The 15,007-nt window shown below is 39.9% G+C and overlaps 1 protein-coding gene across 1 annotated transcript in view; it reads left to right on the top strand.

Annotated features, from left to right (window-relative positions):
- The window catches only part of LOC124794654, a 101,953-nt gene extending 92,505 nt beyond the window's left edge, over positions 1-9,448 (top strand). Inside the window, exon 5 of the mRNA XM_047258178.1 lies at positions 9,162-9,448. Within this exon, the coding sequence (XP_047114134.1) occupies positions 9,162-9,320 (159 nt within the window). The 3' untranslated portion in view covers positions 9,321-9,448. The remainder of the gene's footprint in view (positions 1-9,161) is intronic.
- The last annotated feature ends 5,559 nt before the right edge of the window (positions 9,449-15,007 follow it).

Here is a 15,007-nt window from a genome sequence, read left to right as displayed (position 1 = left end):
AGGGATAAAGCGTCTGCCATGTAAGCATGAGATTTCGTGCTCGAGTTCCGGTTGGGGCACACATTTTCACCTGTCCCCGTTGACTTATACCAACGCCTGTATGGAGCTAGGGGTATTCATTTCATTGTAAAAAACTTGTAGTTGAAGGATGTGAATCATTTGAGAAACAGTGTACTACAGTATTAATGCACAAATCAAAATCAGAAAACTAAAGAACACTCCTGCACCTGCAACTGAACTCGAATACCATAACGCAAACTCTAGCCACTGTAGCAATTAAGCAGCAGACACACATAGATTATATGAGGGTACATGTCGTACATGAGTTAACAATGTTGCCAAATGACTTTAATTTGAGATACTATGTACGAGGGCCGATTTTATTTCATTTTATTTTTCTTCAACCTCCGATCCCTTAGTATACAAGCTACGCTAGCGGCAGAACGTGGACATGCACTGCAGGTTACTGCGCAACTCTCGCACTACACACTCCGCCATTGCCGACCTCAAGGCATCAGTTTGCGTTGTACTACAGATACGTAAACATGGCTGCCCAGCATTTTTGCTCCCTCCAAGTGTGAATTACTAAGTGTAATTCGGTTTCTGCAAGCAGAAGGGAATAGTGCCGCAGAAATTCATCGAAGAATGAGCTGAGTGTTCGGTGATTACTTAATGGCTGATGGTGTTGTGCGTGAATGGTGCCGAATGTTCAAAGATGGCTAAAATGGCGTGCAAGTCTGTCTTACAGCCGATCTTGTTGAACGAGTTGACAGAATGACTAGAAAAAATCGTAGGTTCACTATAACTGCTTTGTCTATGAAAATTCCGAAAGTTTCAAGATCTTCCATACACTCTATCATTATTGAACATTTAGGCTACAAAAACTTTGTGCTCATTAGGTTCCAGACAGACACCCACAAAAGTCACCAAATGGCGTCACCTTTCAATTTCCTTGACCGTTATTATGATGGAGAGAGCTTTTTGAAATCAATTGTTACTGAAGATGAACATTGGATCCAATACGACACACCGGAAACAAAACGGAAATCACAGCAATAGATGCATCCAAATTCACTAAACAAATCAAAAAAATTCAAACAAACATTCAACGACAGAAAGGTTATGGCTACCGTGTTTTGGGACCAAAAAGGTGTATTGTTTGTAGACTTAATGCAGCGCGGAACCACTATCAGTGCAGCTGCTTATTTTTAAACATTATGACGTTTGCAGAGAGCCATTCATAACAAACGAAGAGGAATGCTGACTTCAGGAATTGTGTTGATCCATGGCAACGCTCGACCAAATACTGCTGGCACAATCCAATGGCTCCTTGAACAATATCAGTGGGACATTTTCGATCATCCGCCATACAGTCCGGACCTAGCACCCAGCGACTTTCACCTTTCCCTTGAACTAAAGACGTGGTTAGGAGGTCAGCACTTTCAAATCAACAAAGATCTTCGAAACAACATCAATGTGCATTTGAAATTATTGGCGGCAACATTTTTTGAAGAGGTTATTGCAAAGCTTGTCCACTGATTATGTTGAAAAGTAAACATAATTGAACAAATTTTTTTGTAATAAAATAATCGTTATCTATGCACTTTTCTTTTATTTACAGCCTATCGGAGGTTGAAAAAAAAACTGTCCTCGTAATAACCTCAAGAGTGTTGCTATAGTAGTTAAATGAAGTATTTATTGTGATGGATTCATTATGGCTAGACTGCAATGTGCAGACCATCTGCGAAAGTTACATTTTTTTTTATTACAGTGTTGGTTAATCACATTTTCGGATATACAAATTTGGTACTTATCGTTCATGTGTCCTAAGTGGTCGCTGTCACTCTGTACTGTATTACAATATGGTATGAATTTAGGACTCTTATGCTATAAGCCACTTCGTAGTTTGCTCCTGTTGTCAGTCGTCCTTTCTTGTAATTTCTATCCTTTGATTTCATCGTCAGATTTGACAGACTGCAGTAGTGACAGTTAGCCAGAGATGCTAAATGGTTACAGTTACCACGGAGGTAAAAAAAGAACGGAGTTGACGTCATAGAGTAGGTGGAGCTTGCCGCCATCTTAAATAGCCCAAACATTAGCAGACTACTGTTTATGATTGCTTCTTTTCATTATTTCTGTGATGTGCTCACAACGGATGTTTTAAATAGGAAAAGTTTCAACGCATACATAAATAACATAGAACAAGGAAGTTTATTTCGAAAGATTTTCTATTCTTGAATGATTATTTGCTCTAGTAATATGACACATTTGGCATTGTTAAAGAAACTTGTTTTTTGTTGACATATTTCGAATAAGCAAGAAGAGAAGGATGTGCTTTGAAAATGATGCTTTCATAATGCATTTCATTCCACTTTATTGTATTTGTATAGATAGAAAATGAAGCTGCATATCTGTAACCAATGTTTGTCTGCTTACTGCTACTGCTTCCTGTTCGTTACACTTTCAGCTGTCAACTCCCACGCACAACTTTGTCATGTTTACGTTTGCACAAAACTTATCTACGTGTTCTTTGTTAGCCCACAAACACGTGTAGCGAGGAAAGAAGCAACGCACCCCATCGTGTATCGTGCATGTCAAGAAAGTGAAATGTCAAAGAAACTGAACTGCATAGAGGTATACCTCCATGCAGAACAGAGTTAGTTTACTAGACTATCGGTGCATTAGCCTCACTGTAGTTTACACATATTCTCACTTTGAAATCTTACCTATAATGCGTCATTCATTCAGTGTGTGGCCAATAATCGCAAATTAAAAGACAGAAAAATGATATAATTTTTTAAAAAATGTTCCAGCATTGAGATACGCTATAAATGTAATCAAGAGAATGATCTCAAAAATGTCCCGTAAAATGGATGTTTTGTTTAACATTAATGTAAGTCATTTTTTAGTAGTGGTAGCCTAACCTGTGTAACATGTAGGTCTGCGTTTCCAACAGTAGCCTATTTTCTTCTTTCCTCGGAATATTTCTCCCCAGAAATTTAGTTTTACAGGAGTAACCAAACAAATCTCAATTGAAATGTACGGCTGCTTTGATTATCTGCTTGATTATACGTTAGAGTTTCATTTTTAGGTTTTCAAAGTATATCATCTTGTATCATTCTTCGTGATATACTAATAGTTAGTTAGTTTCGTGTCTCATGCATCATTTGTATGCTAAATCAAAATATGTCTCCATGCTAATCATTTATTAGTTCTTTTAATTTTTTAAAACTAAAGACAGACAGATAATTGTTTTTTCCACCCATCGCCATGTACACATTAAAATAAAAAAATCGTCTTCTACGGAATAGGAGGCGTTATCAAAGAGAAACGTTGTCATTTTAATTTCGCAATTTACCACTTTACTCTCTGTAAGGCATTTCATATCAATGGTTAAGCTATCAAAACTTTTGGCTGCAGCACTGTGAACCCCTGTTTGTGCTACAGACCATGTGTCGTAATGAATGTCATTCTTTTTATTCTGATATTGTAAGGAGGAAACGTGAACAATGAATAATTATCGGCGGAAGGAATTTAGGACATGAGACGCTGTCCCAACAATCTGCGCTGTTACGTAGCCGTGTATTGTGCGGGGACGATATCGTTGATACGACATGGCTCGGATGTTGCAGCGTTTCCGATTAGGAAGGAAATGAAAAACCCAGGAAGAAGAGACAGAACGGACACTAGGTAGGGTAAAGGAATCTAAAGTCAAATGACACAAATCAAACTACAATATAGGTAAACAGTGCAACAATAACTTCAGAGTACGATCGGATGTATTAGTACACCTGTAAATGACTCTAGCTGGCATTTTTGATGAAACAGCTACGTCTCTACACAATCAAAGCACCCAACATGTTCGATACTGGGGAAGAGCGCGTCACTGTGACGTGAAGGGAAGTATCAGCGCGGTGAACCATCGACGCATAAAGGCAATGAACGTAACCTTTGGGCTATGTAAGATGGCGGACGTCGGCTTAGAATTTGTGACATAATGACAGCTAACCTCTTTTTATTTACTTCAACGGTTTCTTTGGTGTGTTGATGTAATCATTTTGGGCTGTATCTATGATCTTTGTATTACATTTGTCGGAGGATAGTTACCTTCGATTAGGAATTCATAAAATTTTGTATAGAATGTCTCCGTTTTAAATAGTTTGTTCATTTGAAATGTCAACAGGACATTGCATTGTGTGTGTATATTTCTATACCTTCAAGTACGTTCATTGTTAAACCTTTAGGTAATAAGTGTACATTTTTCCTCGCTGACTCCATTCGTTCTGCGTTGTAACTATCGATCTTTATCTACATCTATATCTCAGGACTACTGTGCAATTCACATTTAAGTGCTTGGCAGAGGGTTCATCGAACCACAATCATACTATCTCTCTACCATTCCACTCCCGAACAGCGCGGGAAAAATGAACACCTAAACCTTTCTGTTTGAGCTCTGATTTCTCTTATTTTATTTTGATGATCATTCCTACCTATGTAGGTTGGGCTCAACAAAATATTTTTGCATTTGGAAGAGAAAGTTGGTGACTGAAATTTCGTAAATAGATCTCGCCGCGACGAAAAATGTCTTTGCTTAAATGACTTCCATCCCAACTCGCGTATCATATCTGCCAAACTCTCTCCCCTATTACGTGATAATACAAAACGAGCTGCCCTTTTTTGTGCTCTTTCGATGTCCTCCGTCAATCCCACCTGGTAAGGATCCCACACCACGCAGCAATATTCTAACAGAGGACGAACGAGTGTAGTGTAAGCTGTCTCTTTAGTGGGACTTGTTGCATCTTCTGAATGGCCTGCCAATGAAACGCAACCTTTGGCTCGCCTTCCCCACAATATTATCTATGTGGTCTTTCCAACTGAAGTTGGTACTTAGTTGGACAACCTTGAGAATTGTACTATTTATCGAGTAATCGAATTCCAACGGATTTCTTTTGGAACTCATGTGGATCACCTCACACGTTTCGTTATTTAGCGTCAACTGCCACCTGCCACACCATATAGCAATCTTTTCTAAATCGCTTTGCACTGATACTGGTCTTCGGATGACCTTACTAGACGGTTAATTACAGCATCACCTGCGTACAACCTAAGAGAACTGCTCAGATTGTCACCCAGGTCATTTATATAGATCAGAAACAGCAGAGGTCCCAGGACGCTTCCCTGGGAAACACCAGATATCACTTCAGTTTTACTCGATGATTTGCCGTCTATTACTACGAACTGCGACCTTCCTGATAGGAAATCATGAATCCAGTCGCACAACTGAGACGATACCCATAGGCCCGCAGCTTGATTAGAAGTCGCTTGTGAGGAACGGTGTCAAAAGCTTCCCGAAATCCAGAAATACGGAATCAACCTGAGACCTGAGATCCCCTGTCGATAGCGGCCATTACTTCGTGCGAATAAAGAGCTAGCTGCGTTGCACAAGAACGATGTTTTCTGAAACCATGCTGATTACGTATCAAAAGATCGCTCCCTTCGAGGTGATTCATAATGTCTGAATACGGTATATGCTCCAAAACCCTACTGCAAACCGACGTCAATGATATAGGTCTGAAGGAGGTAGATGGATTATATTTGTTAATTTTCCAGTACTCTTGGTGTCTCATACTGAACCTGGGCCCTGTCATTCCTCTGTAAAATTTATTACAATCCTGGCATTCGATTTTGTATGTGTTTGGGTTTGTGAATATTGGTAATTTTGTTTTTCTGAGTGAATTCTACGCTGGATACTGTTGTTGGCTACTTGTGTTCGATATTAGTTGTGTTTAATTTGTTAGATATTGTTTCTAAATATGTAATAGGAATGTATGTTGGTTTAGTCTTATTTATGTTTCTCTGGATAATTTAATCTCATTGTGAATTTTTGGTTGTATAGGTGTAGTTTTCCTTTTGTGCATCTCCAATACATGTTTCTGCTGAAACCATTTTATTGGGATATACATCGTAATGTATCGAGTTCTTTTGAATAACACGCTTGCCGTTATATATGGAGATGAGCCAAAGCTCCGACATATCCATCAAGCACTAAATAAAATCAATCCTAAAGCACTTCACCATTGAAACAGAAACGAAGAGATCGATTAATTTCTTGGACTCGCGATCACTAATAACAATAATTTACACTTTTATAAATTTTTAGGAAGCACACAACAGCTGACAACATTATACATGCTAATTCATACCACCTAAAGGAACACAGGAACGTATACTCCCACGCCCTGACGCACAGAATACAAAATCTACCATTAAACCAAACTGCCATACAAAAAGAACTCGATACATTAGGATATAAACTACTACAAAACGGTTTCAACCCAGATGTAGTAATGCAAATGTACAAAAGAAAAACTGCACCTACCCAACCAAAAATCCAGGAGGACATAAAATTTAGGTACGATATCAAACAAATTAAACGCACTAATGAAGAACACAAGTATCCTATTCGCGTACAGAATCAAAAAAATATCCAGCGGAGACTTCACTCAGGCAAACAAAACTACAGATACACACAAACCGAGGCACACACAAAATCGAATATCACGATTGCAATAATGGTTCAAATGGCTCTGAGCACTATGCGACTTAAATTCTGAGGTCAACAGTCGCCTAGAACTTAAAACTAATTAAACCTAACTAACCTAAGGACATCACACACATCCATGCCCGAGGCAGGATTCGAACCTGCGACCGTAGCGGTCGCTTGGTTCCAGACTGTAGCGCCTAGAACCGCACGGCCACTCCGGCTGGCTAGGATTGCAATAAATTTTAAATTGGACAGAGAGGACGCAATTCACAATAAGGTGTCAAGGGCACACGGGAATTAACGAAAATAGTTCACCTATGCTCTTCAACAACCTACAGAACGGTAACCACAACGCATAACGAATAGACTTAACAATGAAAATTTTATGCATATTACCTGAAAATTTAACATGAGCGTACTTGAAGAGATAGGTATCTATGAACACCCGACACAGCACCTTGTTGAGATTTTAAATGAACAAACGGATTTAAAACCTAACCATTTCATACAAAATTTCTTTGAATTCATTACCAAAGATAGCTACTCACACACACATTGATTAGGCAGATCATACATACTGCCCAAACTGATAACATCAACCACAGATAACAATACGGTTTGTGACATCACTCATGCAGCTAAAAAAATACAAAGGGAGATGACGCCTAGACTGCAATGGTCATGGAGGTAAAAAAAGAAGGGAGGTGGTGCTGTACACCTACGCTGTACGTTGTTTTGGAACCAGAGTGAGCAGGATCTGCCGCCAGTTTACGCAGCCCAAAACATTGGCAGACTGTTGTTTACGACTGCTTCTTGCTCATTATATCTATCGTGTGCATACAACACTGTTTTAAAAACTAAAAATTACAGCGCTTCTTGAATAACACAGTGTCAAGAAGGCAATTTCGAACATTTTTCTGTTCTTAAATACGTATTTGCTCTAATAACACGTACAAACTTTTGGCCTTGTTCATCTAACTTCTTTTTGTCGATGTATTTCGAATAACTAAGAAGAGAAGGAAGTGATGCATAAAACATGCTTTCGTAATACGTTTAATTCCACTTTACTGTATTTGTGTCGATAGCAAATGAAGCTGAAAATCCAAAACCAATGCTTATTTGCAAACTGATATTGCTTTTTTTTTCGTTACACTTCCAGCTTTCAGCTCGTATGCACAACATTTTTAATGTTCACGTTTGCAAAAAACTTACTTACGTGTGCTTTGTTAGCCTATAAATCCGTGGAGTGAGGAAAGAAGGAAGGGATGCTATCGTATCTTGTGCACGTCAACAAAGTGAACGATTATTGAATTGTCAATAAAATACAACTGCATAGATGCACTCCTCCATACAGAGCAGTGCTCGTTTTATTACATCGCCTGTGCATTTGTCTCACTGCACTTCACACATCTTCTCACTTTGAAATCTTACCTGTGATGCATTATTCAGTGTGTGGTCAATAGCTGCAGTTCACAGGGTAAAAAACGATTAATTTTTTAAAATGTTTCAGCATTGTGCAATGCCATAGAAGTGATTAAGGGAACAATCTCAAACACTTAGACACCGCAAAATGGATATTATGTTTTAACATGTATGTAAGTCGTTTTTTAGTAGTGGTAGCCTGACCTATACAACATGTAGATCTACCTTTCGTGCAGTAGCCTATTTGCTTCTTTTCTCGGAATATTTCTCGCCAGTAACTCTGTCAGTTTTTCAGGAATAACCAAACATATCAACAATGGAATGTACGTCTACTTCCTCTGTTTGATTACTTAGTTACTTTCATGTTCCATGTATCATTTGCATGATAAATGATAATGACAGGGAACGAACGAGTCATTATATATTGAAATCAATTTTTTTCTGTAAATGCAGGTCGTTTATTCATTTTTTTTGTTTTTTTAATTAAAGACAGAAAATTGTTGGTCGTAATTCCTGACCATCACGATTCACACATTACACTAATACACAATATTTTTCGGAATAGGAGGAATTGTCAAACAGAAACGTTTTCAGTTTAGTTCCAAATTTTACGTTGTTCTCTCTCATGGATTTTATGCTAGTGAGTAAGTGATCAAAACTTATGGTTGCAGTATTGTGAACCCCTGTTTGTGCTACAGACAACCTTAATGTGGCGTAAAAAATGTCGTTTTTTTATTCTGGTATTGTGATTATGTACATCATTATTCCAGCTGAACTGCAGTAGATTATTTACAACACACTTCATGAGAGAATAACTGTACTGTGAAACGGCTAGGTTGCTACTCACACGGCGAGCAGCAAGCAGGCCCGACTAAAAGAGTGTTCACACAAGTTTTCAGCCAAAACCTTCTTCAGAAAGGATGCAAAGCACTCATACACATTGACACAACCATGCACACAGAACTTACACACACAAGTGACCGATGTCTCCCGCTGTTCTAGCCAGAATGTTTTTTAAATGGGGACAAATGTGAACAATGAATAATCATCGGCAGTAGGAATTTAGGACATGAGATGCTGTCCCAACAATCAGCAGGATTATGTAGTCGTGTCTTGTGACGTGTACGATGAGTGTGTTGAAATCGATAGATTGCTGACTCGTTGTGTAATCAGCGCGGTCCTGGTGTGTTGCCAGGGCGTGTACACGCTGGACAACTGCGAGCTGAGCCTGAGCAACGTGACGCGCCGCTTGCCACCGGGGGAGTTCCGGCTGGCGGTCTCCCTGAAGAACGCCACCCACCTGCTGGGCCGCTTCAACATCGTCGTCGAGGTGGACAACTCCAGGCCCGAGTAGCGAGGGCGTCGCCACCGCCGTGGGGCGCCTTGTCACACAGAGAGACGGGGCAGCAGGCGCAGCCTAGGTCTCGTCTGTAACACCGAATGTCTCGATAAAAAAAAAGATAAAGCAGAAGTGCATTACCGTGTAAAGCCATACACTTCTGTAATGAATATTGTAATATAATATTTATCAGTGTGTAAAAATGACTAAATTTAAGTGTATTTTATCTCCTTACCTTTAGACTGTTATTGCTATGCTCGATATTTAAAAGGAATCACTTTGCCTATCTTCTTTTTTTTACGATTATGCGATGTAAATTAAAACTTTTTCGCAAGAAACTTTCTTAATTCCAAATTGCTCAATACCAATTATTTCAGTCCCAGGTTCCCGATTCCCGACTCCATAATGAATGAGTGTACTCAATTATCTTTAACTCATGTCATTTAACATTCGTAGATGACGAGACATTCGTACAGATTAAAACGTTATAACACATTCAGATTCTGGGCCAGACAGTTCGATTTTGATGAGAAAATACCTCCGAACCATCAAACGGTTCAAATGGCTCTGAGCACTATGGATCTTAACATCTTAGGTCAGCAGTCCCCTAGAACTTAGAACTACTTAAACCTAACTAACCTTAGAACATCACACACATCCATGCCCGAGGCAGGATTTGAACCTGCGACCGTAGCGGTCCCGCTGTTCCAGACTGAAGCGCCTAGAACCGCTCGGCCACCAGCGGCCGGCTCCGAACCATCGGAACGCATCTTAGGGTGTAGTGATGTTTTCTTGTGTCTGTTTGTGTGTTGTATGTGAGCGTGTGTATACTTGTGCTGTTAATACACCTCTTACGTTCACATGAGGCTATACACAACATATTCACTACAACTTCTTATCAGGATCGAGTATTATTATTTTTTACATTGTTAAGTCTTTCTGTATCCAAGATCCCGATAAATAAACCACCTTGGTATGTCGGTATATACGTAAAATAAATTAGGAACAGGTCGGTGTGAAGCAACTTGATCGTTTGCATTTAGAATTATCGTACACTTATTATTAATTCAAATCTGATAACTTTCTTAACTGTGAAAATATTTTCACTTGAACAAAAAATAGCTGTGGAACGCCAACAACAAGAATCCAGAATGAGATTTTCACTCTGCAGCGGAGTGGGCGCTGATATGAAACTTCCTGGCGGATTAAAACTGTGTGCCCGACCGAGACTCGAAATCGGGACCTTTGCCTTTCGCGTGCAAGTGCTCTACCAACTGAGCTACCGACGCACGACTCACGGCCGGTACTCACAGCTTTACTTCTGTCAGTACCTCGTCTCCTACCTTCCAAACTTTACAGAAGCTCTCCTGCGAACCTTGCAGAACTAGCACTCCTGAAAGAAAGGATATTGCGGAGACATGGCTTAGCCACAGCCTGGGGGATGTTTCCAGAATGACATTTTCACTCTGCAGCGGAGTGTGCGCTGACATGAAACTTCCTGGCAGATTAAAACTGTGTGCCCGACCGAGACTCGAACTCGGGACCTTTGCCTTTCGCGGGCAAGTGCTCTACCAACTGAGCTACCGAAGCTGAGCTCAGTTGGTCCCGAGTTCGAGTCTCGGTCGGGCACACAGTTTTAATCTGCCAGGAAGTTTGCACAAAAAAACGGTTGTTCAAACGTGTCGTGCCAATCATTAATACTTCTCGTTTACAGAGGACCAGTACAAGAGACTGATCCAGAATTTCAGCGTCTCAATACTTTCTACTTCCCAAATTCGACGCAGACACCTGCTTTGCTGAGGAGTGACAATACATGTGTAGTATACATTGGTCCGAAGAACGTCATCACTATGAGTGAATAATGACAGAATCGCAATATTTTTGTCATATCTAATGATTCATTTACTGAAAATAAACCAACTTCAAAAGTTTTTCATTGTCATAATTATCCCGGAGAAACTGAAAAAGGAAGTTCGTGACGGAACTGAATTCTATAACAATCTTTGTATTCTTACACTTCCTATCCTGCCGAAAGAAAATTTTGACGTCAGCTGATTCACACTTTTTACGGAGAATAGTGATCTGTTCTCGTCAGCTTGAGGTTGAAGATCTTGTTTGCGTGTTTGCTTACAAATAAATTTATTTTTGTGTAGAATCCACCTTGAAGATACAAAATTTTTTTCGTCTTTTATCCACACATGTTTCGCTAAAGCTACAGCTCCAATAGTGGTTTCTCTTATTTTCTTTATTGTTGCGACATGCTGTGCTTTTTCTGATACTCTATGTTCAAAGTCTGTCATTTTTTCTGGCGAACTGTGAAAGGAAAACAACTGTAATGTGTAACATAGGAATCCGAGAAACCACAACATGTAGTAACAAGACAGAAAGTTAAAAAAAAGAAAAAGAAAAAGAAAAAAAAATCTCTGATGATGTTCTAACTTGAACGAAATATGTCTGCAGAAGAAGAATATATTGTACTCGTATTTGCCAAAGGTGGATACCATCCAAAATCAGATCTGTTCTCTATGTTATGGTATCCATTGTTTAATAAGCAACATTAAAAGCAATTGTGTAGCTGTCGTGACAAAGAGAATAAGTAGTTAATTTTCACCACAACTTGTAAGTACTGTATTGTAATCAAAGTTCATATGACGCAATCTCCTTAAGAAAGGCTTAGCATCATCTGTACACCCGCAAACGTGTTTGGGAACAGATTCAAGGGGAGCAGAAAGTGGAACATAAGCCTTATACTTTTTTCGAATACGTGAAGTAAATCATAAAAAATAACCAAAATGAAAGCAATCTGTTCAGAAGTGCTCATCTGTGAAATCAAATTCAGTTCCTAAGTAACGTTAACCGTTCCGTTGCTACTCATCATTGGCAACCCGTACACAAATTTTGCTACTTTGAAGTAGCGGTTCCAGTGAGGCAGTCGTCGCAGTGCGACTGACGCTCACGGCAGACACAAAAAGAGCGGGTCGCATGAATTGGCCAGGCCTGCGGATTATAGTAGTATGTGAGGGAAAGGGTTTTTTACTCGAGTTTCTTGCTGTAAAAAATGTTGCATCTAAATGAAGCGAAGCTACGTGGTCATGGAGTTAGTTTTTATGTGAAGGTTCTCCTTTTTCTTTAAAAAATTAAAATCTGCTTCTTTCTGCTTGGTGTTTTCCTTCACAGTATAATAGTCCTCATTCGATTTTGACGAAATTATTGGTACACAGCTCTGATGTCTTTGCATCTTATAACTTCACATCACAGCTTGATTAATTGTTTTTCCGATACTGGTCGTAGTTACTGAGACATTTAACTCCCAAGAAACCTACGTCACTAAACTTGAAGGATCTGCAGTAAAAACTTTGTTCGCTGGCTCCTTTTTGTTTGGTTCACTTCAGAAGCTACATTGCTCCATACTATATGTAGCTGACATACCAAAACTAATTTTAAAACTAGAACGAAAGCCACATCTCGCTATTGGATGCAGGAAATAGAGGTTGAAGAATTTTATTTGAGTGCATGGGTACCTAGCATGTTGCCTATTCGTGCTACGTGCAGTTAGCCTGCTGCGCCTTTTTGTTCTTAGGTTCTTCAACCGTCAGCGGTTCATGCAAGCAGATGCACGTTTCTCAAAGTGAGTGATCGCAATTTGTTTTTAGAATTTTCGCCAGAAGAAAATTATAAAGAAAAAGACGTTACACAATGGTAAATCTGAAACACGTCCCATCCTGACGAAGGTTTCTTTAGGAGATTTATCATGCATCATTTATTAAAGGATAACAAAAATATCTATGAGTGCTGGAGTTAAATATTGCACAGTTTAGCTACGCCCTGTATATGGTCAAATTATATCTCAGTAAGGGCCAATCCAACTGATATTTGTATCCAATAACACGTGAAGAAAAATTGACCATAACACTAAGGTAAGAAAATTCAGGAATACACAGGTTTATTTAAGACTTCTTTTGTTGTGGTACCATGAAAATAATGAAAACGAACTGAAATTTGCTTCTGTCACGTTACGCATAGCAGTAGAATTCACATTTGGCGATGATAAGGACTTATCGCTGTTAATAGTCTGGGATGCTGAACGTGCTGATTGAAAACTTTCAAAAAGTTCGTTGCGATTTTCCAGTTCTGGTGTGACATCATTTTCGCTTCTTTGCTCAAATGTAGTCTCAGTTTTTAGACAGACTTTGCTATTCTTCCAAAAATAAATCACTGTCATCATGCATCTGCCTTAAGTTCTCAATAACAAATCTGGACACCATTTCCACTAATTTTTCATCATCTACAAATGTAAGTGACATTTTTACAGCAGAAATTGTCAGTCAGTGGTTTGGTAACAGCAGTGTATTGTGAACTGCAGTTGCGGCTGGACCGCTCGCTCTCTCAGCGGTGTAGCCGCTCTCCATGCTTTACAATGGAGCAGTTGGCTGCGCCAGCCGCCAGCCTCAAGGTAATAGCTGCATCTCTCACCCAGACTCAAGCGGCGCTTCCGTGTTCATGCAGTGTGTAGGTAAGGCTCCTGTTACGACATACTGCGAAATGCTTCCGGGCATGTTCAGTAGGTACACTGACGCCTGCTTACTAGCGGAACGCGGGAGTGATGTACTCCAGCATTTTCACCTCGGAAGACGAACTCATCGTTTACAATATTCACTGTAGGCCTGGAGAATGGATTGGAGGTTTATGCAACAATACTGTTCATCTTCATACTACCCTCGACAGCGGTGATGCACATCAAGCGTCTGTACGTGATACTGGCTACAAACGTGCCTCTCCACTTGCTTGCGTGCGTAATGAATGCATTGGTACCTGACCGACTTTCACACTGTTGTACGGACCATCAGGAGTCAGACAAACCTTGCAGTCGTCGGTAAACAGAACTTGGCGTCATCTGTCAAGGTTTGATCCCAAGCGGTCCCTCATCATTTTTCTTCGTGCACCACTGTGCTGGGAGAGGGGTTTCTCAAATGGTCGCCTGGAGGCGGCCAAGTTGATCGTTTGAAAGCAGATGCGTGCTGTCTGTGTAGACACTACCCTCCTTGTTGCCTCCAAAAAGGCAGCCAGAGGTCTCCTCGGGGTACCCAAGAGTAATAATTTGTAAGTAGCAGTAATCAGAAGATTTTCATCACCGCTGCCGGCCTCTGAGAGATATATCTTCAATGTTTCTTGCCTCAAAATAATTCTTCAGTTTTCGCGTAACATTGCTGTGGTGCACTTCATTTCGGCAGGCAACTTTCCATGCTGACAGCTCATCTTTCCTTAAGGGGAGGTTTACTATCTTTGGCCCGAAAAAAGCATGTTCTTTGAGAATTTTTTTCTCGGGATGTGTTCAGATATCAATGTTAAATTTGGTCAAAATTTTTATTGATAATTTCTCTACAGACGATTTTTTTTTGACCGGAAATGTCGAAGAGCAGAGGCGGAAGTGCCGTCGGAACGAAACAAAATTTCGATGTAGGCCTCCACGCGCGGTATGTCACAGGTCAGCCGGCTCGTCTGAAATCCAAATTGAGTTGACGTTAGCGAAGTATATAAGATTCCTTAGGAGTTGTACCTCGCTTAGGTTATTTGGACCATAGGAAACAAAATGGCGGTCATTTGAAATAAAAGGTTTTTTCATCGATTTGAGGATTTTAGAATGATTTTGAAGTAATAGGTTTAACATCAGAAGAGGCACCAATGTTAGCACTGAATAGGGG

Source organism: Schistocerca piceifrons, chromosome 4 (assembly GCF_021461385.2).
Source record: "Schistocerca piceifrons isolate TAMUIC-IGC-003096 chromosome 4, iqSchPice1.1, whole genome shotgun sequence".
Classification (NCBI taxonomy): domain Eukaryota; kingdom Metazoa; phylum Arthropoda; class Insecta; order Orthoptera; family Acrididae; genus Schistocerca; species Schistocerca piceifrons.
Note: the sequence above shows the minus strand (reverse complement) of the source record. Positions and strands in the feature narration are given on the sequence as shown.